General features: G+C 40.9%; 1 protein-coding gene across 2 annotated transcripts in view; it reads left to right on the top strand.

The window, feature by feature from the left end:
* The window catches only part of STARD3NL (STARD3 N-terminal like), a 57,423-nt gene extending 36,848 nt beyond the window's left edge, over positions 1-20,575 (top strand). For both annotated transcript variants that reach the window (XM_068973048.1, XM_068973049.1), the window contains exons 3-9: positions 5,554-5,631; positions 8,235-8,312; positions 10,219-10,272; positions 10,378-10,495; positions 13,068-13,163; positions 18,900-18,975; positions 20,145-20,575. In XM_068973048.1, the coding sequence (XP_068829149.1) occupies positions 5,554-5,631; positions 8,235-8,312; positions 10,219-10,272; positions 10,378-10,495; positions 13,068-13,163; positions 18,900-18,958 (483 nt within the window). In that variant the 3' untranslated portion in view covers positions 18,959-18,975; positions 20,145-20,575. The remainder of the gene's footprint in view (positions 1-5,553; positions 5,632-8,234; positions 8,313-10,218; positions 10,273-10,377; positions 10,496-13,067; positions 13,164-18,899; positions 18,976-20,144) is intronic.
* Positions 20,576-21,647: the final 1,072 nt, after the last annotated feature.

The raw sequence follows: 21,647 nt of genomic DNA on the forward strand, positions 1-21,647 counted from the left end.
CCTGGTGTTAATCTTTAAAAGAGGAAAGAAACAGCATAAAGGGAACTTAGGCCTTCAAAGGAATATGAGGGCCCAGATGTTCTAAGCAATCATAGCAATAACCAAAATACTTTGCCTTCACATACAATTTCCAAGTTGGCCACTTTCCTCCTCGCTCCAGGGAGCTGACTGGCACCAACCCAGCCTGGAACACACGGCCTGGGCGAGCTGGAGCGGCCTAAGAGCACCGTGGTTAATTTTCCTGCTCAGAGACCTTGGGGTGGCTGATTTCTTTGGGTCTGGTTGAAGGGATGGTTCTGGTTCTGTGTCAGACCTTTTGGTACATGCCTGAGTAGACTGATTTCTCAAATTAGATCTAGAATTCACCGTTGGCTTGGTGTGCCTGAAGATTCTATTTCTCTTTTCCCCTAGACTCTTAGACTGACAGGGATGGGGATCAAAATGGCAGCAGAAGAGAAATCATTTTTCTTTCTCAGCTTTTGATACCTGGGTTAAGATTATAGATCAAGAAAGGCCATTATTAGTGCTTATTGCCTGTCTTACTATATTTTCCAACTGATGTATTTGAAAGGGCCAGGATGCTTCTGGTTTGCCTTGGAGCCATCATGACCAGCTGTGTGGCCTCAGGCAAGCCATTTAAGTTCTCTGAACCTTGGTTTCTCAGTCAGGTAACTGAGCTGATACCTGTCTTGCCTTCCTTGTGACTTCTTGTGAGGATCAAATAATAAGATATATACCACAGCCCCTTGGCAGTTATGAAGCTCTATATAACTATAGATTGTGTAAAGTCCTATAGATTATGTAAAGCCCTAAAGTAAATTTTAGGGCTTCCCGGGTTGTGCAGTGGTGAAGAATCTGCCTGCCAGTGCAGGAGATGCAAGAGACATGGGTTTTTGATCCTCCAGTCAGGAAGAGCCCTTGTGGTAGTAAATGACTATCCACTCCAATACTCTTGCCTGGAAAATTCCATGAACAGAGGAGGCTATCAGGCCATAGGGTCCATAGGGTCGCAGATTCGGGACACAACAGCCACACACACTAAAAGTAAGTTGTACCCAGAAACAGAAATAAACAAGTTGCTTATTATTCTCTCATTACTCTTACACTTACGTTTCAGGTGTTTATTATCCTACTGATTCTGATTTTATTATTTCACTGTCACTATGTTCTGTGGTTAAACTGTGATCACCAGTGATAACAGCAATTCACTGGAAGAGTTCAGTGGATTGGAATTATCTGAGGAGTGAGTGGAGGAGATGAACTGAATTGTGTATGGAAGGAATTGTGTGTGGGTAGAAGGAATTGGGGATGGAAGGATGATGTAGGATCAGATGGTGGGACCAGTGGAGAGACAGTTTGGTGAAGGAGGTGAACAGAAGCACTGAGGCAAGAGTGTGCTTGTGTGTGTGTGTGTATGGTTTGCGGGGGGGACAGGGGCAGACACAGAGAAAATATTAGCCTGGCTAGAAATAAGGTTCCCATAGGAAACAAAATTGCCTAGGTAAGTTGGTTCCAGACTATTGAAAATATTAAAACAGCTACAGAGAAGTGTTGGACTTACTGCAGTTGTGAGCTGAGATAGATTCTAGAGCAGATTGGAAAACACAGTTTTGAGATCTTCCAGAAGTTAATGACTCATACTCCACATCACATCATGACCTACCTGCTGTATCTGTTTGGATGCTTAACATGACATGCTTCCCAGTGACACACACATCCCTGCTTTCCTTAGCTTTGTTCGTTAACAGGAAATGATACCCAGATGCTCAGGCCAATGGTTAAGACTCATCCTTGATTGATTTGCTTGGTTTATTTTGTCTTTCTCATGCCTCCTATCCTTAAAAGTAAGGCCTGTCAAATCCGCCTGCAAAACACACTCACAACATAACCTCTTCTTTCCATTTCTACCATTACCCACCCTTGACCAAGCAACTCATCCAAACTATGGCGCCCTGTCTGAGCCTGACCAGTTTACCTGCTTCCATGCTTGTGTGTGTGTGTGTGTTAGTGGCTTAGTCGTGTCCAACTCTTTGTGACCCCATGGACTGTAGCTCACCAAGCTCCTCTGTCCATAGGATTCTCCAGTCAAGAATACTGGAGTGGATAGCTATTCCCTTATCCAGGGGATCTTCCCAACCCAGGGATCGAACCCAGGTCTCCTGCTTTGCAAGCAAATTCTTTACCATTTGAGCCACCAGGGAAGTCCTGGATTCCACTCTTGCCCTCCCCAAATCCATTCTGATAGAAGCCAGAGTGACTTTTAAAAGTAGAATAAGTAGAAATATAAATCAGATAACATTTTCTGTTTAAAACTTTTCACTGACCTATCAGAGCACTTAAAATCCAAAGCCCCCAAGAAGCCAACCCCAATTTCCTTTCCCACCCTTGGTTCCTGGCCCACCTAGGTCAGCCAGACTTCTATTCACAGAATGGAACAAAGCTCTCTTCTGTCTTAGACCCATTCTTCTATATGAATTGGTTCATTTCCTTCATCTTGCTGTAGCTTTTGTCTTACTATGCTAGTTATCAGTCATTTCAACTGATTTAATTCATTTAAAATCAGTCACCAAGGGAAGATTTCCATGACCACCCATCACAAAGGAGTCAACAGTTATTCCGCCACACTGTCCTGCTTCTGTCCTTTTAGCACTGATTTTCTTTTTTCCTTTTTTTCTGATTTTCTTATGTGTTATCTGTCTGCACTTGCTAGAATGTTAGTTCCACAAAGACAGATATTCATTTGTTTACTGAAATATTTCCTGTGTGTAGAAGAGTCCTTGGCACTCACTAGGTGCTCAGCAAATACTTGGTGAATGGATCAAGTTCATAGCAGTGGTTTGCATATTAAATTCCAGGCAGATTGATAGTAAGAATGTTAACTCAGAAGTTTTTGGAGGAACTCCACGGAAGGTTGTGGAAGTAGAAAAGAAACAGCTAACTTGAGAGACATACTAAAAGAAGAAATATAATGATTTGTTGATTAGCTGATTTTATCACCCCAGTATCCAAAGATGACTCTTAGGATTTCTAAGGACAGAATCTAGAATAACAGTACCAGTTCTGACAGAACCATGATTGGGAAGGGGGGTCCATGTGAAATTAAAGATGAATCTGTTTGGGACATCTTGTACTAGAGGCCAAGATTTTGAAGGAAATTTGAGTGTAAGTTAGGGTTGAAGTGAAGCTGCTCAGTCATGTCTGACTCTTTGTGACCCCATGGACTGTAGCCTGCCAGGCTCCTCCATCCATAGGATTTTCCAGGCAAGAATACTGGAGTGGGTTGTCATTTCCTTCTCCAGTTGGGGTTAGGGATACAGATTTTACTCTATTTAAGTTCTTCTTTTGTGCACATGCTCAGTTGTGTCTGATTCTGTGACCCCATGGACTGTAGCCCACCAGACTCTGTCCATGGAATATTCCAGGCAAGAATACTGGAGTGGGTTGCTATTTCCTACTCCAAGGGATCTTCCCAATCCACGTCTCTTGTGTCTCCTGCATTGGCAGTTGGATTCTTTACCACTGAGGCACTGGGGAAGCCCTTTCTCTATCTAAAGGCAACATGAAATGACAGTTTATTTTAAAGTTTATGGATATGAGGAGAACCTCTTTCTACTGGCTTGTTATTGCAGAACTGTATCAGCAGCTTTAATTCCTGTTCTCTCAGCCAGGAAGGTTGGTTTCTGTGTGGTAGAGAATGCCTCTTTGCCATAGTCTGCTTGGAATAGTCATTTTTTAGAATATTTTGGATATTAAGTTTCCCTGGTCTGGAGAGACACAGCAGTGAAACTAGACGGTTGGTTTTCAATTATTTTTCCTTGCTCCCAGGTTTTTAATTCTATTCATTGGTAAAGGCTTATAGTCAGGTCTGTAGCTCTTCTGCACAAATTACACAGAAATCTAAGCCTCCTTAAGGATTTAAGGTACAAAATGGTGTTCATTATATATTCCATTTTTATAACAAGTACAGTTGACCTTGGACAGTGCAGGGGAGGAGATAGCCAGCCCTCCATATCCATGATTCCCCCGCACCCGTGGATTCAGTCAACTGTGGACTATGTAGGACTGTAATATTTAAAGTTGAAAAATAGCCACCTGTAAGTGGACCCATGCAGTTCAAATCCCTGTTGCTCCAGGGTCAACTGTACTTGAAAAGGTATCTAAGCCAAAAGGATTCTTTCTTCGTGTCAACTTTTACTCTAATACGACCGATTAGTAAATTGTAGTAAATCCCTGGTAGCTCAGCTGGTAAAGAAATCACCTGCAGTGCAGGAGACCCCGGTTCAATTCCTGGGTTGAGAAGATCTGCTGGAGAAGGGCTAGGCTACCACTCCAGTATTCTTGGGCTTCACTGGTGGCTCAGATGGTAAAGAATCTGCCTGCAATGCAGGAGACCTGGGTTTGATCCTTGGGTTGGGAAGATCCCCTGGAGGAGAGCATGGCAACCCACTCCAGTATTCTTTCCTGGAGAATCTCTATGGACAGAGGAGCCTGGTGGGCTACAGTCCATGGGGTTGCAAAGAATCAGACACGACTGAGCAACTTCCACACACACACACACACTAGTAAATCGTACAAAGGTATTCCTTATTGACTTTTCCCCCTTTTTTCTTTTACCCAGATCTCTGGTTAATTGTCCTCTAATTTGTCCTCAGACAACTGCACTGGTTTGTCAAGACCAGCAGTGTCTGTACTACAGATTGGAAACTTGAATTTGCTATTGTACATCATGTTCCCTATTATCAGCTAATTCACGGGTCCTCACAGTTACAGAGGGTCTGCTTGGGCCTTTTCTTAGCTGTCAGAGATATGTTCCTTTCTGATTTTTTTTTTTTAAAGAATACTACTTTTAAAAAAGTAGTATTCTTTGTAGTTTGATATGCAGAATTTTAAACTTGATCATTTAAAATTCATCTTGACAGAATTGGGAGAGGACAGAAAATTTATCATAATAGGTTTACTTTACATCATCTACTATAACTTTGTCACATATGATTGTAGGTCTAGCTTAGCCTTCGTTCTTTTATCTATTCAAGAGTGCAGAATTTTGAAATGCTAGAAGCAAATAGGAACAACCAGGGAGATTTTTTACATTTCTCTTCTGTGTCATGATAACTGTTGTCATGGATGCTTGCTAAGCGATTAGGGGACAACTTAGCCTTCCAAGACTTAAAATAGTGAAGAGTGATCAGAAAGTGAGGGAAACCCTGGATAAATGTTAAATTGTCTTCCATCAAAATACATGTTTGTATGATTGAAGACATTCTCTTATAAGAGAAAAAAATCATGTTTAACATTTTAGTGTGCCAAAATATAAGCTATAGCAAGGCATTGTTTGCCATTATCTATTTGTTGAATTCAGAATTGAAGTGGGAAATGCCCTTCACCATTTTTTTGTTTGAAATATGAGGGTTCTGACATGTTTTAAAATTTCTGGTTGTTGTTCTCTGTCTTCTGAAGAAGATAGAGAAGTGTTTGTAAAACCTTACTTGTATGTTTTCCTGTTTTATTTTTGCATATAACACTCTCGTTTTCATTTCTTCCTGTCCTTCCCAGGTGAATGGAGGTATTGAGAACACGTTAGAGAAAGAGGTGGTGCAGTATGACTATTACTCTTCTTATTTTGATATATTTGTAAGTATTCTCTGTTGTATATTTCGGACATGATGAGACTAAGCAAAAGGCAGATTTCCTCTCAGTAGACCTTTCTATGCAATTCTTTTTTCCTCTTTTAAACATTATCTTTCCCCTGAACCATTCATTGCTCTCTCTGGTCATTTCAAGGAAAGAAAAGATTAATGAGGAATAAGGGAGCACAGCAGAAGAAGCCATTCAGATTTTCCTTTATTCTTTCAAAAGTAGCTGAGATAGAAGCCATCAGCAGATGCTAAAAAGGAAAATTTACTTGTTTATATACTAGCACAGTGAAAATGCCATTCCTTTTCTGTCTTGTGGTAGATTTCTGAGTGTATTTTTAATAATAATTCTGTTTCATTTTTCCATAATAGGAGTTTTTGAGAAAACTTATATATTGACAATCTTGGGCAACATTAGTCAGTTGTAGAATTGTATAGATGCAGTTATCTGTAGTTGAAGTGTTCATTTTAATCAAAGGAATATTTGTAGTATCTTTCTAGGATACACTGTGACTTTGAATGGGTTTGATAGATCTCCATGGTATTTTTTTACAGGTGATAGTGTGAATAAGTCAGGTCTCAGCATTGTGTTACACAGTATAGGCAATTAAAATTCATTAAAAATTCCCCCCAATTCACTTAAACTACTTTATTCACTATCCTGAGAAGCTGTGTGCGCAGTGATTAAGACCCTTACAGTCAGCAAAACCTGGGTTTTATTCACAACACAGTCACTAATTGTATATCTTTGCATATATTAAGTCTAAACTTCAGTTTGCTCCTATTTGAAATGAAATCATCATAGTTCTGAAACATAAATAAAATAATACCCAGAAAACACTTAGCCCAGTGAAAGGTATGTTTCAGAAGCTCAGAGATTTACCTCTAATCATTGTTACCATCATCATTAGTTTTGATTGAGAATATTAATGGTTATATTTTCTAGTGGCTTTTGAAATGCTCTAAAAGTCTGGCTTTGTTTTGTTTCTGTGACTTACCCTGCTGAAGTGTGTAGCAGGAAAGAGATGGGATTCCCAGTAAATAGAGATCCAGGTTCCTTATCATCACTCCCTTGCAATCTGAGTAGATTCCATTTTCATCTGTACAGTATGTTAGTGTTCCAGTAAGATTGTTTTGAAAAAGTGTTTGGCTGCCACAGAGTATTTGGAAAACCACTGATATAATTTAATCTGCTTTTCCAGAGGAAGACATTGAGTCTCATGGGTCAGTGTCTTGACCTACCCCACGTCACTGAATTTGTGGCAGAGCATGTTAGATCCTAAATCTCTTGATAATTTTTTTCTGTAAATCTATTGACATGTAATAACAAAATTGACTTCTCTCTTTTCTTTTATTTCCTCTGATGAATTTGTCTTCAGTAGTCTGAGCCAGGAATTCTTAGGAAGCCAAGTTAATCCTCTGGCCAGATCTCTGGCCAAGGGTTGTCTGAACTCTGTTTCGAGAGTTAATGATATTGGACATTTAGGTGGGACCTATTAGCTCAGCTTGGAAAGACTGTCACGCCTGGCCTTGGAAATGGACACAGCCTCCAGGAAACCCTGGGATCTGGGAGACTTTGAGATAAAGGAATAAAGGTTTATGCTTTTGCCAAGTCCAGAATGCAGAGATAGGAGTAGGATAAATAAAGAAATTAAATGGTGAGCACATTACTGGTAAACCCATTTTTAATGAAAGCTACAAATTGAAACAAATATAGCTGCAAACTTCATTTACATGAAAGGGTCTTGAGTGAGGTCATACTGTCAATGATAGCAATGAAGTTGTCAGCTTCCAACCCTTCAGCAGTTTTGATTAGTAAGGAACAGTTGGCAGACCCCTACCCTGAGGCATTACTCAAGAGCCACCTGACTTCTTACTACTCAAAATAAGCATATTTTTCAAGTAAAATAGGTAAAATTTTATTCTATGTTTATTCCTTAGTAAATGAGAATTACTAAGACAATTAGACTAGTGGCTAAGAGCCTGATCTTTGAAATCAGGCTACCTGGGTTCAACCGTGGCTTCGTCCTAAGATTGTGTGGCCTTGGACAGTTTCTGTATCCATCATAATAGTTGCTGATTCATGGAATTGCTGGGGTGGGGGATTATGTGGGACAGTGATGCACATAGAACCTTTCACAAAAGTCCCTAAACCATGGTGAACAATCAGAGGGTAGCTCCTGGGGTTGCAGAACTCTAGCAACACCCCAGTAACTCAAAGCTTTCCAGCGGACTTCACTAACAATCTGGTATCAAAAGTGAGTGGAAAGGTGCTTGGAGTGGAAAGTTGACTTTGAAAACATTCTTTCCAACCTTAAAAGGATATCAGAATCTATGTGGACTCAAATAGAAAGGTAAAAGAAACATCTCACTATATATTCTTTTGTTGCTAATGGGAAGTTAATATGAGTCCCTGTCTACGCGATATTCCACAAATTCTAGAGCAGAGATCCCAAACTGGTCTATAGCCCAGTACCCATCTGTGACAGTTTTCAACTAAATCAGAATAAGGGAAACACTTTGGTGGGTTCTTCATAAAACTTAATGTATACCTTTGTGTATATTCCTGAAAACTTGTCTTTTTTTTTTTTTTTAATATAGCTTTTGGCAGTTTTTCGATTTAAAGTGTTAATACTTGCATATGCGGTGTGCAGACTGCGCCATTGGTGGGCCATAGCGGTGAGTATGCCTGGTGAGTGGTTCCCCCCTCCAGTGCTGGTGGCCAAGGCCTGCTCACAAGTGGGCTGAGCTGGGGGCATGTGTGGTTTCCATCTGAGTTGAATCCCCCTGGCTTCTCCTGAATCCCTGTCCTTCACACCTCAGTAGGTTTTGTTCTCCAGTGCTTCTCTCCAGAGGTGATGAGTAGCTATCTTTATTGCTATGGAAACTGAGACAAATGAGGAATCCAGGGGGGCCAACAGTGACTGTGGTCCAAGCACCAGCCCACCCTCTACCTCATTTTGCAAATGAGAGATAAGTTCAGTCCCTCTGTCTCAAAGCAGTTTGGACCATTTTCTCTTGAAAACTTCTTGGTGATTTTTCGCCATTTGGTCTCTGCTGATTTTGATCCCTGCCTTCCTCCCTGTGATACCCGCCTCCCTCCAGTCTTAGAGGTAAAAGTTCCCTTTTATTGCTGCCTCCAGATTTCTAGAAGGCAGTGGCATTTTTTACTCACCTCCATTTCCTGGCATCCAGCCCAGAGCTTTGGCACAAGCTCTTCTCAATAAATATTCATTGGTTGAAAGAAGAATTATAAGCAATTCTGCCTGAATTATTTTCGCCATTTCCATGGACCCCTGAACAGTCACCTTGTTGAGAGCTCTAAACAAAGCAGGTATATGGGGTAAGCTCCTCAGACTGGAAGACTTGGGCAGGACTAAACTGTGTGGGACCTTGGTCTGTGTGGGCCTGGCACAGGCTTGTCCAGCTGGGGATGGAGTTGTGCGCTGTCCTAAGAGGGCATCCACCATGTGCCTTGTCTGCCTGGACCATCTCTTCTGAGCATCCACAGAACCCTGGGCTGCTGTCAAACCATCCATTGAACCCCAAGCTCACATTTCATGGATGAGGCCATCAGTTTCAGTCAGACTCAGCTCCCTTTCCTGAATGTATGTTATTGCTGATCCCAAACAGCTGTGATGGTTGTCACTTGCCCATTTTCTCCAGCCATCCCAATTTGGGACATTCTGTTCAGTTTCCATGATGTGTACTGGTATCTTTCAGAAAATCTGTCTCAATGTTTGTTTTAGAAAGTGGTTGACTGTGCAGTGAGTTTTAAGAAACCTTCTTCAATCTCTAGCTTGAAATTATCAAAGGGTCACTTTAAGCACATCCATTTTATTGTTTCTGATTCTTGTTTCTAAAAACATTTACAGAGAGGGGGCCAGGCAGCTGGAAGGAGTCAGCTGGTTCCTGAAAAGTACTTGGTGTCAGCCAGAAAAATTAATTAGTATCAGAATGTAAGATGCCTCCTCTCCCAATGCTGGGGTATCTGTGTGTGTATGTATTAACATGTATATGTGCATGTGTGTGTGTGTGTGTGTTGTGTTTTGCTAACAAAACTGACTCTGCAACTTTATTAATAGTGACCAAGTATGACACCTGGTATTTCTTGACCTCCATTTTGTCAGTCAAGACTCCTTTTGGCATTCACTTTGGTTAGGTTTCTTATTGCTGCATATATTAGTTAGAGGAGGAAGACACAAGGCCCAGGTCCTGTGGGAATAATCTCTGGGCTTCCTGAGCCCTGGGGGAGCCCTGCCTCACTTTCACTGGTCCGTTCTACGCAGAGAGCATCTTTACATGTTGTACCCTCCAGTGGACAGAATTGAGTTTCCCAACATAGCAGCCTGTGGGTGAAGGGAAACTTCAAGCTGCCACGCAGGGCATCCGTGCCATGAGGAAGCCCTCTTTGCCCCCATCTGGTTTAGCAGACAGAGGAAGAGTGACATGGGAGGAAGCCAGGTGCGCCAGGGCCTTTTCAAGCGTTACCTGATCCTGACGCGGATGGTTCTGCTGCATGAAAGAGATGCCTTTACAGTGCCACATATCTGATTTGAATGTTGCTGGATTATGTGTCTTTCAGTTGACAACAGCAGTGACCAGTGCCTTTTTATTAGCAAAAGTGATCCTCTCAAAGGTATGGCTTTCTACTTTTTTGTGCCATGACTGTCTGTGCTGATGTCTTGTTCTCTAGAATGAGCTCATGGTAACTGTCTGTCTCTCCTGGTCATGTCTGTTCCAGCTTTTCTCACAAGGGGCTTTTGGCTATGTGCTGCCCATCATTTCCTTCATCCTTGCCTGGATCGAGACGTGGTTCCTGGACTTCAAAGTGTTACCTCAAGAGGCAGAAGAAGAAAACAGTAAGTTTCTCTCCGAGTTTACCTCCTGAGACTAGCCAGGTTGGGGGGAGGGGCTGCAGAGTTCTGGCTTTGTTTTTTTTTAGTTTTTTAATTTTTATTTTATATTGGCATATAGTTGATTTACAGTGTTTGTTAGTTTCACATGTATAACAAAGTGATTTAGTTGTTCATATACATATATTTATTTCTTCCCAGATTCTTTTCCCATACAGGATATTACAGAGTATTGAATAGAGTTCCCTATGCTATACAGTAGGTCCTTGTTGATGATTTTCTTATATATATTAGTGTATATATGTAATTGGGATTACCTCCTAGTTCATCCCTTCCTCTCCCACCTTTCCCTTTTGGTAACCATAAATTTGTTTTCTAAGCCTATGAGTCCGTTTCTGTTTTGTTAATGAGTTCATTTGTATCGATTTTTAGATTCCATGTATAAGTAATTATGTTTATCTTGGTCTGACTTGTTTCACTTAGTATGATGATCCCTAGGTCCAGCCACGTTGCAGCAAATGGCATTATTTCATACTTCTTTTAAGGCTGAGTAATATTTCGTTGTATATATGTACCATTCTTCTTTATCCATTTATCTGTCAGTGGTCATCTAGGTTGCTTCTATGTCCTGGCTATTGTAAATAGTGCTGCAGTGAACATCAGGGTGCATGTATCTTTTTGAACTATGGTGTTCTCCAGATATATGCCCAGGAGTGGGATTGCTGGATCACATGGTAGCTTTATTTTTAGTTTTTTATACTCCATACTGTTCGTCATCGTGGCTGGGACAATTTACATTCCCACCAAAAGTGTAGGAGGGTTCTGAGATCTGGCTTTGCATGGAGCTGTGGGTGGAGTTAGGCAGATCTGGAGTCTCCGCTCTGCAGGCAGCAGGAGACATTGTCGGAAGAGTTGGATGAAGGGACAGGGACAGGATGTGGCCCCTCGCTCCAGCTGTTAGGGCAGACTTCCCTGGAAGGAAGTGTGAATACTGGTGAAAAAGACATTCCAGCAGCAACAACAGTAGCCAACGCCTCCTTCTCCTCAGACAGGTTGACCTTTTCTCCCTGTTGAGAAAAGGAGCATTTGGTGCCAAGGTAGCAGTTCTACATAGAAGTTTTTGATTCTCCAGAGTCTCCTATCACTGTCCATCCCACAGGTGGTGCCTTTGGGCTGCCATGTGAATAACTGAGTGCCTGCAGGGAGACTGTTGATGGGTTGCTGATGGAGATGGAAAGGAGAGGAGGAAGTTAGCCAGCCAGAGAGATGTTCACCCGTCTCAGGCTTTCCATCCTCCTCTGAGTAGAGGGTGAGAGCTGGCATTGTGTGGTCATGAATCCTGTTAAAGTTGTTATCATCTCCTTGTGTGGCTTTGAGCATCACAGCATGTTCACTGGAAATCCAAATGATTGAACTTTAGACTGGAATTCTTCTCTGCATAATGGCCTTAGTGGAAGCACACACATTCCACCTGTCCCCTTAGACACATATAATCAAAGTTCAAAGCAGAGACTCAGACAGTTGTGAAACTTGCTGTTTTTATGTTCTCTCAGTCATCTGGCTGGATTTGCCCCACCTAATAGGCAAAAAAAAATTTTCTTATGTCTTACAGAAAGTTAAACATGATTATAACCTCAAGATACAGTAGAAGGAAAAATAACCTTGTAAGTGGTTTTATTTTTCAAAAGTTCATATACAAAGATGAAATCGATGAAATAGGAATTATCATTCAAGAAGAGATTTTAAAACACATTAATCAGACTAAGATCCATCTTCTATCCTCTGCCCTCTCTTCTTTTTTGAAACTGTATTATGGAAAAGGGACAAGTAAAGCTAAATGAAGCCACTTGGTAAAAAGAGGAATTCCATGGTAATTCAGTGGTTAGGACTCTGGGCTTCCACTACAGGGGGTGTGGGTTCAGACCCTGCTTAGGGAACTAAGATCCCTCGTGCTTCCAGGCCTGGCCAAAAGTAAAAAAATAAAAATTGCTTAAGTTGTATATAAACATCAAACTGAACTTTAGTGAAAGTATGTCAACTGTTCGTGTGACTGAGGCTTGCATGCCTATGTGATTAAACTAAAGTCACTAATAAAGCAAAACACATAATTAGTGAAAACATTGAAAATAGCATTTATTTTCACTGTAACCAATATTACATGCACATCTAGCACCTGCTGTTTGGCCTGGTGCTTCCACCAGCTTTATCTCGGTGTAACTCAGCTTTAGCCAGAAGAATGCATTGTCGACAGCCTCTCTGCTAGTGTTTTTTTTGCTTTTATGCTGGCATTTCTCTAACCAGATGTAGACTGGAGGCCATTTGTACAGGCTCATGAGTTCTTTTTTCTGTTTGGCTTTGTGCTTTGGTTTTGATGTTGTTGATTTCTATAGGGAAGTAGGTATTTCCAGATGGGAAGATTCTATTAACACTTAGTTTTTGGTTGAAAGATTTTTCAAAGTATCCTATCCTACTAAGAGTTTTAAAAATGTAATAATAACACTTTTATTTTGTTTAACCTGGCCACAAAGCTACCAGAACAGTGGCATAATTCCCAGCATCTGAATTTCTTCTCTTCCAGGACTCTTGATAGTTCAAGATGCCTCGGAGAGGGCGGCGCTGATTCCTGGGGGTCTTTCTGATGGTCAGTTTTATTCTCCTCCTGAATCTGAAGCAGGTAGAAAATTTGATTTATCATTTATGTTTTTGTCTATCATTCAAAAGCTTTCCCCCCTCACCTAACCCCCTGTGCTTCTCAATACGCTTAGCAAACATTTAACATACCAGACATTTAGGATGTGAATATAAAGAAGATGTGGTCTTGATGTGCAACTCATGATGAGATGCAGAGATGCAAAAATAAACATGATAGAGGGCCTTACACACTGATATGTGAACAGGGGAGAGTCTTGATGCTCTGTTATCTGTCACCCCCTGATTGACCTTCCTCCAGAATCCCCCATGTCTGAGAGCACCACCCACCCCTTTGCCCATGTCAGAAACCAGAGCCTCACTGGGGACTCCGCCCCTTTCCTATGGCCCATAGTTCACCATGCCATTTTGAACCTCTTTGTTGCTACCTCCTTGATTTCATTTAAATTGTCATCACTTCTGTTTCTGCAACAGCCTCCTCCTCAGTTGCCTTCTCCCAACCAGCCACCATAATACCATGTTAGATAGAATGACTGCATTGTTCTAAGGGTTCCTCATAACCTCTCTAAGGAGGTTAAAGTCTCATTATCCCTGTTTTAGAGATCAGCAAGTTGAGGCCCAGAGAGGTGAGATAGTTCATCCAATATTACACAAAGAGTAAGAGGGTGGAGCTTGGACTTGAACCCCAGCTCCAGGGCTAGCATCTATGATCACAGCTAATATATGCAAATTTTATATAGTTTTAAATATTAGCAAAATTGACCATGTTATTATTCCCTTGCCTAAAAGCCTTCAGTGACACAAAAGATTAAGAAGGTGATTGGATCCTAAGCCTGGCAGGAAGCACCTGTATGTCCACCTACCATGGTCCAAACTCTCCTCTCATTATGCTCCTGTGTGCCATTCTTAGATTTCTGAAAATACACCAGAGCCCCCAAGCCATTGTGCATCTTGCTTGTTCTACCCTTGACATACCTCTGTGGTCCCAGTGTCCACTCAGATGTTGAGAAGCCTTCCTAACCCCACCCTACTATGCCCCCTGACTCCCATCAGTCGTAGGTAGGGCATCTTTTGCCTCATGTTCGTAAGATCCCTTCTGCAGCACTGTCATCCTGTGTTGACTGCACTGACTTTGGCAGTGACTTGGCCTATTTCTGTTATTAGGATATAAACTTGAGTTAGAGACTACATTATTTTATTCTCACACTACACATAGTAAATATTTTAAACACACACACACATGCACACACACACACAATAGAGTAAAACAAACTCCAGGCAGAAAGAGCCATGTGAAGATCAAAGACATCCCATTGTGACATAGGGAGTCAGGGGAACTTGAAGTAACTGGATATTCTGGACTATTGGTGTTGAATTTAAAAGCAATATAAAAGAAAATCATAGGGCTTCCCTTGTGGTGCAGTGATTAAGAATCTGCCTTTCAATGCAACGGACACTGGTTTGGTGCCTGGTCCAGGAAGATCCAACATGCCACAGCAACTAAGCCCAACTGCTGAGCCTGAGCTCTAAAGCCCGGGAGCTGCAGCTACTGAGCCCATGCATTGCAACTACTGAAGCCCGTGACCTAGAGCCTGTGCTCTGCATCAAGAGAAGCCACTGCGATGAGAAGCCCGTGCACCACAACAAACAGTAAAGCCTGCAGGTAGCAACAAAGACCCCGCCCAGCTAAAAAATAAAATAAATAAGTAAATCTTAAAAAACAACATCAACAAAATTTTAGAGTCAGATGAAATAAAGATATGATTGAGCAGAAAAGCTATTTCTCAGTCAATGGACACTAGGATGAGTGTTAAACTTTTCATTACCTCATTATAAGGATGATTTCCTTGAGATTTTTTGTATGTCAGAGGACTCTTTTTTTTTGAAGTTTACATTATAGTTCATGATTTTGTGTACCTTTTTCCTGAGACGAATAGAATTTCTCAGCACCTATGTGTACCTTTTTTTTTAAATCAGAAGTTCAGAACAGCAGGATAATAATGTGAGGAATACCTCCTCAGGCATTTTTCATCAAGCAAGCCATGGGCTTCCTCCTTTGACTTTTACCACCCCCTAGTGGCAGTTGAAAGCATTACCACGTCATAGAATTATGAAGCTAAACAAACAACACTGTAAGCGTTCCACTGGGTGGCTGCATTGTTTAAGACAAAGACCAGATGGTAGTGGCCAGAGGAGTGTTCAAGGTGACTTACTTTACTGTATATTTTCATTGTCTGTGTTCAATTTAGGAAAGAATTAAGATTAAAAACTATTCTTGGAATTAATGTGCCCAGAAAAGATTTTACTCTAAAACTTTCTTGTTAGGTCAGTGGACAAATATTAAGTGGTTTTCAGCAGCAGAAGTTATAAGCTTTTTATCCTAGTACCCTGCTGATTGGCCCCTAGTCGTTAAGAGGACAGCTGGGGCCTGCCTTGCCTGTTGTCTGTCTTTCTCTAGTACCAAGTTGAGCACCTGGTACATAGTAAACTTAGAACTTTTGAAGGAATGAATAAAGAGAAGAAGAAAGAAATTGGGGACACCAGAAATTTAAATGTTAGCATTTTTGCTTGTAAAGGAATGGCTTGAATTTTAGAGTCTCAGAGCCTTGGAAAATTAGCACATTTTAGTGGATGTATTTTAAAGGATAGAAGGTGGTTTGTTTGCAGATTTCCTTGCTGCTTTAGCCGTATCCTGTTTGCCTGTGTGTTAAGTTGAAAGAATGAGGAAGTCCACTTCTCTCTCAGATGGTCAGGTTGAAGTTCTTATGTGCTCAGATAATTTAAATGAACCAGTTGTGATGTTGGATAAAAGGTAATTTATCACATCCTGAATCACTGAACGGTTGACTTAAAGAATAACTCAGTTGCATCCTGTCATCTGTGCTAAACAAGTCTAGATGGAGGCACTGAAAATTTAATTTGATACCATCCATGCTGGTGTGGGCTGCTTGTGAAATTATGTCCCCTGTGGTGTGGCTGCAGATGTGTCTTCTCAGTTGTTGTTAATTCTTTCATTTTTAAGCCTGAATTCTTAGGAGTTATCGTTGTGTCCATAGAGTGTAGTGCTAACCAGTGATTGGACAGGTTTTGTGATCTCTCACCTTGGTTAAGACTTGTATCCTCGGCCAGATGGCCATTTGTATGTATTGGATAGCGCATTTGAATTTCAGGTCTTTTCGAGTCTTCTTCCGCTTGTGGTTTTTGCTGAATATTTTTGCATCTCCTCTACACATGTTTACAGCCTCAAAGTCGCCTGGTCTAGCGTGGATTCTCTTGGGTTTCCGTTGAGTTTGCACACAGCTTCAGGCAAGCATATGCTCGCTGCAGCCTTGACCATCACCTCAAACCAGCAGAGACTCTGGGCTTTATGTTCACACACCAGTTGCACCATTGCATTACTCCTCACCTCAAATGAAAGGAGCTCCTTCAACTGTGTAAATCTGCTGCCAGTCCTCACAGCCTGCCATACTCGGAAGAAACTTCTTCATACCATGAAGCTGAGTGATGGGAGGTGGAGGAACAATATTGTTCTCAGTTCTGCAGTTTTTCAAGCACTTCTCACAAAGTTTCAAGCCTTAGGTTGCCTCCCTAGCACTGAATTTGCTGTTTGCTTCATTAGTTTCTATAGTCACTTTTCGGAAAAGACTGGTTGAACTTGTTCTTTGACAATAGCCAGAACACCGTAGTAGCTTTCACTTTGAGATTAGGGAAAGCATATGTATTATTGTGTTTTAAAAATTTGACTTTATTTAGGACTTCCCAGTAGTTCTAAAGCATGTCAGTTTATTGTGGCTTGAATGCCGTTAACCCTCACAGGTGGAAAGTGAGCCTGGTAACAGGAAGACTCCATGTGACCACCTTCCTTAGACTCCTTGCAAGTGAGATGGCAGTTAAACTACCCTGGAGTCTCTAAGATTTCCGGCAGTGTAATAAGCTGGGAAGTGAAGCCTTCCTGCCACTGTATCTTTATGTATTTGCTTTACCACAAACCTAATCTGAACGACATGACATTTGTGAGGTTTAGGTGTGGGACACAGACTTTTCTTAAGCTTCTTCTGTGCCAGATTTGTTCTTGGCTATAATCCAGGCAGACGTTCTCCAAAAAGTGCCCGTTTTTAAAAAAGAAATAAAATTATTGGAATATAGTTGATTTACAGTGTGGTGTTAGTTTCAGTTGTATAGCAAAATGCATCAATTATACACATATGTAATATCCACTCTTTTAAAGATTGTTTTCCTTTATAGGTCATTATAGAGTATTGAGTAGAGTTCTGTGTGCTATACAATAGGTCCTTATAAGTTATCTATTTTGTATATAGTATTGCGTCTGTGACAGTCCCACTCTCCCCATTTATCCTGCCCCCCAATTTCCCTCCTGGTGAAAGTGTCCTTTTTGAACTGTATTATGTGATAAGAGTAAAGTGGCAGTGAAGCAGGCTGCTCTTGTAGGTGAGTAGGTAACATCCTAACCTGTCCCCTTGGTCTCCTCACCACCGTCTTTAGTTCCCTTCCCTAAGTATGAGAGGAATGTGTAATTGCTATAAAAATGTGAAAAGAACAAAAGTAGAAGATAACTGTCCTTCAAACTATTGAGCAACATTAGTATTGACTGTTTCTTTCTACTTTTGTGTTTGTAATTTACATAATGTGTGTTGGCTGTACTGTCTATATTACTTATACCCTTTTAAAAAAGTTGTAAAGTCACTTTAAGTTTATTGTAGAAATTTTGGAATATCCGAAATGTACATAAGTCACCTGGTCTTATATAAAGGGATGGTCTTTTTCTTTTCCTAGTCTTACTGGTTCATGCTAGTATATAAAGTTATAAGTTTTTGTCAAATATGATCTTATACTATATTTCTTGTTACATATTTGCTTTTACTTTTATTGCATATACATTTCCTGTGTTGTTATGTACTATAGAATTATATTTCCATGAAATATAATAATATAAAAATTTTCTATACTCAGACATTAGATTTTTCTTCTCATTTTTAGAGGGAAAATCTCATAATGGAAAAAAGTGTTATTTCCTCAAGAATATATCCTAAGGATATCATCCCAGAAAAATGACTGGGTCAAATTCAAGAATGGTAGAAGGTAGAGGCTCGCCTGGTGACCCAGCGGTAAAGACTCCGTGCTTCCAATGTAGAGGGCATGGATTTGGTCCCTGGTCAGGGAACTAAGATCCCACATCCTGCATGTTGTGGCCAAAAAATGAATAAAAAGAAGAATTGAAAAATAAAGTATGTTCTTAAAAGAATAGAATAATAGAAGGCTCATGCAACATTAACTCAGAATGGTTGTAACTGTGGTTGCTGAAACAGCACACAGTGGTGACTATCAGCTTCCCCCATACTTTAGACTCCCTCTCTCACTCACTGAATACAGCCATTTTTCAAATACGTATGCTAAATTATTTATACCAAAGAGATTTTCACTTGAAAACCAGGTAAGCTTTTCAGCAAAGAAGCAGACAAGGAGGATCAGTGGATAATAGTTCTTGGTCTATATGAATATTTTTAGAAGAACATACATGAAATCCATTGGACAGATTAGTGTGAATGATATATAAAGGTTTTCCTTCTATAAGATATAATGTAAAACTATTTTACAGTTTCATTAACTTAAATCTCTTGTGGATTAAACACATGTAGCCCTCATTTAAAATTTTATGCATGTATATTACAATGTTAAAGAAATCATTTGTTACTGTAATTGAATGTGCTACTTTTTCTCCTTCCCCTTCTCTACCATCTAGGATCTGAAAATGAAGCTGAAGAAAAGCAGGACAGTGAAAAACCGCTTTTAGAACTATGAGTAAGACTTTTGTTAAAGTAAGTCTTTGAAAATGAAACTGTAATAGTGATGTAGTTAAATATGGAGCCTTCCTTCAAGTAGATTCAAAGTTAAATTCAGAAAATATGAGAGTGATTATAGTTATATTTCTCCTAATTATGTGAATTTGTCAGGCACATTTTATTATGTAAAATCTCTTAACAATTTTTAGGTATAAATTGGTGGAGGATGAAAACTACGTCAGAGTCCCACATTTCTGAATAAGGATGACTTAGTTCATTTTTGTTTCTTGGAGCCAGAATGTCTCCATGTCAGACCTGATTTAATGACAAACCCTGACTTCTGAGGGCAGCAAGGGCAGCAGTCGCGGGAGGTGGTACTGTCCTTGTCTCCACTGGCAGGGAAGACTGAGGGGGAGTGACTGGTCCAGGGTCCCACAGCTGGCAGGGGCAGAGCCAGGACTCAGGCGCCCCGTCTGAACCAGCATCCACTCTGGTCCGCACAGGCTGGTTGTCTCTGGAGTGTATTGGAGCTTCTGAGATGACAGGTGTGGTCCAGTCACGGCAGTCGGGCTCCCTGTGCCTCCAGGTCAGGGCACAGTGTTCAGTCCCTTCAAATCATCAAAGGAAACATTTCAACCTCACAAATAGGAGCAAACAGTCAATTGCAAAAGCCGTAACTCTGCTTAATTATTTAACCACAGAAGGGAAAGAGTAGATCTTAAAACTTCATCTGATAAGAAAAAATAATCTGTAACTATAGTGAAGGATGTTAACTTATGTAGACTTATTGTGGTGACCATTTCAAAATATATACAAATATAGAGTCATTATGTGATATAACTTAAACTAATAAAGTGTTATTTATCAATTATATCTCAATGAAAAATAATGAAATAAAATTTTAAAGCAGGAAAAAGTAGTGCACTGATTCATAGAAGGTGGGCAGTTGGCACAGAGTCAGATAGGCCAGCAGAGGCAGCCGGAGTCCTGGTATTGGAGGCCCTGCATCAGTGGTATCCACTGTGCTTCGGGCCCTTTTCCTACAACAGTGTTCAGGCATAAGGCAGAATCGTGGGCGTGTGAATAGTAGATGCTTTTCTGAAAGGCTTTAAGTTCTTGTGTTGCCCCAACCATGGTTTTCAAGTGTAGCCTTTTGCCTTTTTACATTGCATCTCAAACATTGTTGTGTTTTCTCTTCTTCTAAGTGTGAAAAACCTTCATTGAAAGTCACCAGAAAGAAAAAGGAACTGGAGATGGGGTCTCCCTATTGAAGGTTGAAATGGTGACATCCACTGCTGACATTATTGAGCGGCTAATAAAGAATTTATTTATTGTAATACCTCACAGACATGGTACCACACCCATACCCATTTATGTCACCTGCCTGTGGCTGGAAAGATAATGTCATGGTCCACCCTATATTCAGTGAGACTGGATCTGACCTGTCAATGAATAGTTGCAGAAAGTCTTGTGCTGTGTTCCTAATCAAAGAGACTTCTTAATATATTGGAATAACACTTTTTTAGTATGCAAAATATCTTTTTATTTTGATTTGCAGAATGGAATTTTTTTCTCATGTTTTGAATTTCTTTTGTATTTTTTTTTAACTCCCTACATTTCCCTTATGTTTTTTAACTCATGCACATGCGCTATTTGTACAATTTTAAAAGGTAATAAACTCCAACATATCAAAATGGTTAGTTTTATTTTTCCTGTTTGCATTATGTATTTGGCCTAAAGTGTTAAAATTACAAAAGGGGAACCTGAGGGATTGTGAATACATATAGAAGGTCACCAGAGATAGAATCTTTCTCTTAGAAGTATGATCTAAAATAGTCTGAATACCCTTCTTTAAACCCTTTCTATGAAATTATTTCCCCTTGTGTTTAGTTAGCTTGAATCAAAATGAACTCAATTCTATTGTGAGCTGTTTTTGTTAAAAAGAAATACTCAACTCAGTGCTTCATGGGAAGCAGCATGTCTGTCAGTTCCCTGTCATTATTCATTATGTCATTTAAGAACAGAAGTGCAGCTGGAGCTCCCTGGGAGCCTGGGGCCTCACCAGAAGGAGCACCTTATGTGGAGAAAGGCGGAGCTCCAGGGTCAGGCTGTGGACCAAAACCTCCAGACTTCAATGGTGTCATCACAGTGAGAACGCCCTGTCCCAGGAGTGGACCCGCGTCTACACCATGACCACACAGGGCCTGAGCCGGACATCAGTGTGTGACTTTAACCTAGGAAGGAGCTCTCCCCCTACACTCAGGCTGGACTAGTAGGACGTGGCCAGTCCTCCTGGGAGGGCAGGGACCCCAGATGTTGGCTCTCAGAGAAAAGACAAGAGGAAGGAAGGATGTGACTTGATTGTGCTGCAAGTTCAGACTGTGACATTTGAAGCCTTGACCTCAGCCATAGAGCCCTGCTTCTCTCTGGGGCTGGATGGATGGAGTGCAGGGCCTGGACCCTTGCTCTGGACCTGCTGGTTGGGGAGGGGGGCCACCTGCTCTTCATGCTCATGTTGCTGAGCAGCCCTCTGCTATTCACCTTTCACACTGTCATCTGATTTACCATCTGGAAAGCCTTGCTCAGATTGACTCTGAAGTCATTTTGTCCCTTTAGGGGGCTTGGGTGACTAGTATATATGATACTCAATTGCACAGCTAGGTGACCCCAGGGCCTTCTGTATCTCGTTTCTCAAGAGGGAGAAAGCA

The sequence above is a fragment of the Capricornis sumatraensis genome, chromosome 5 (assembly GCF_032405125.1).
Source record: "Capricornis sumatraensis isolate serow.1 chromosome 5, serow.2, whole genome shotgun sequence".
NCBI classification, from domain to species: domain Eukaryota; kingdom Metazoa; phylum Chordata; class Mammalia; order Artiodactyla; family Bovidae; genus Capricornis; species Capricornis sumatraensis.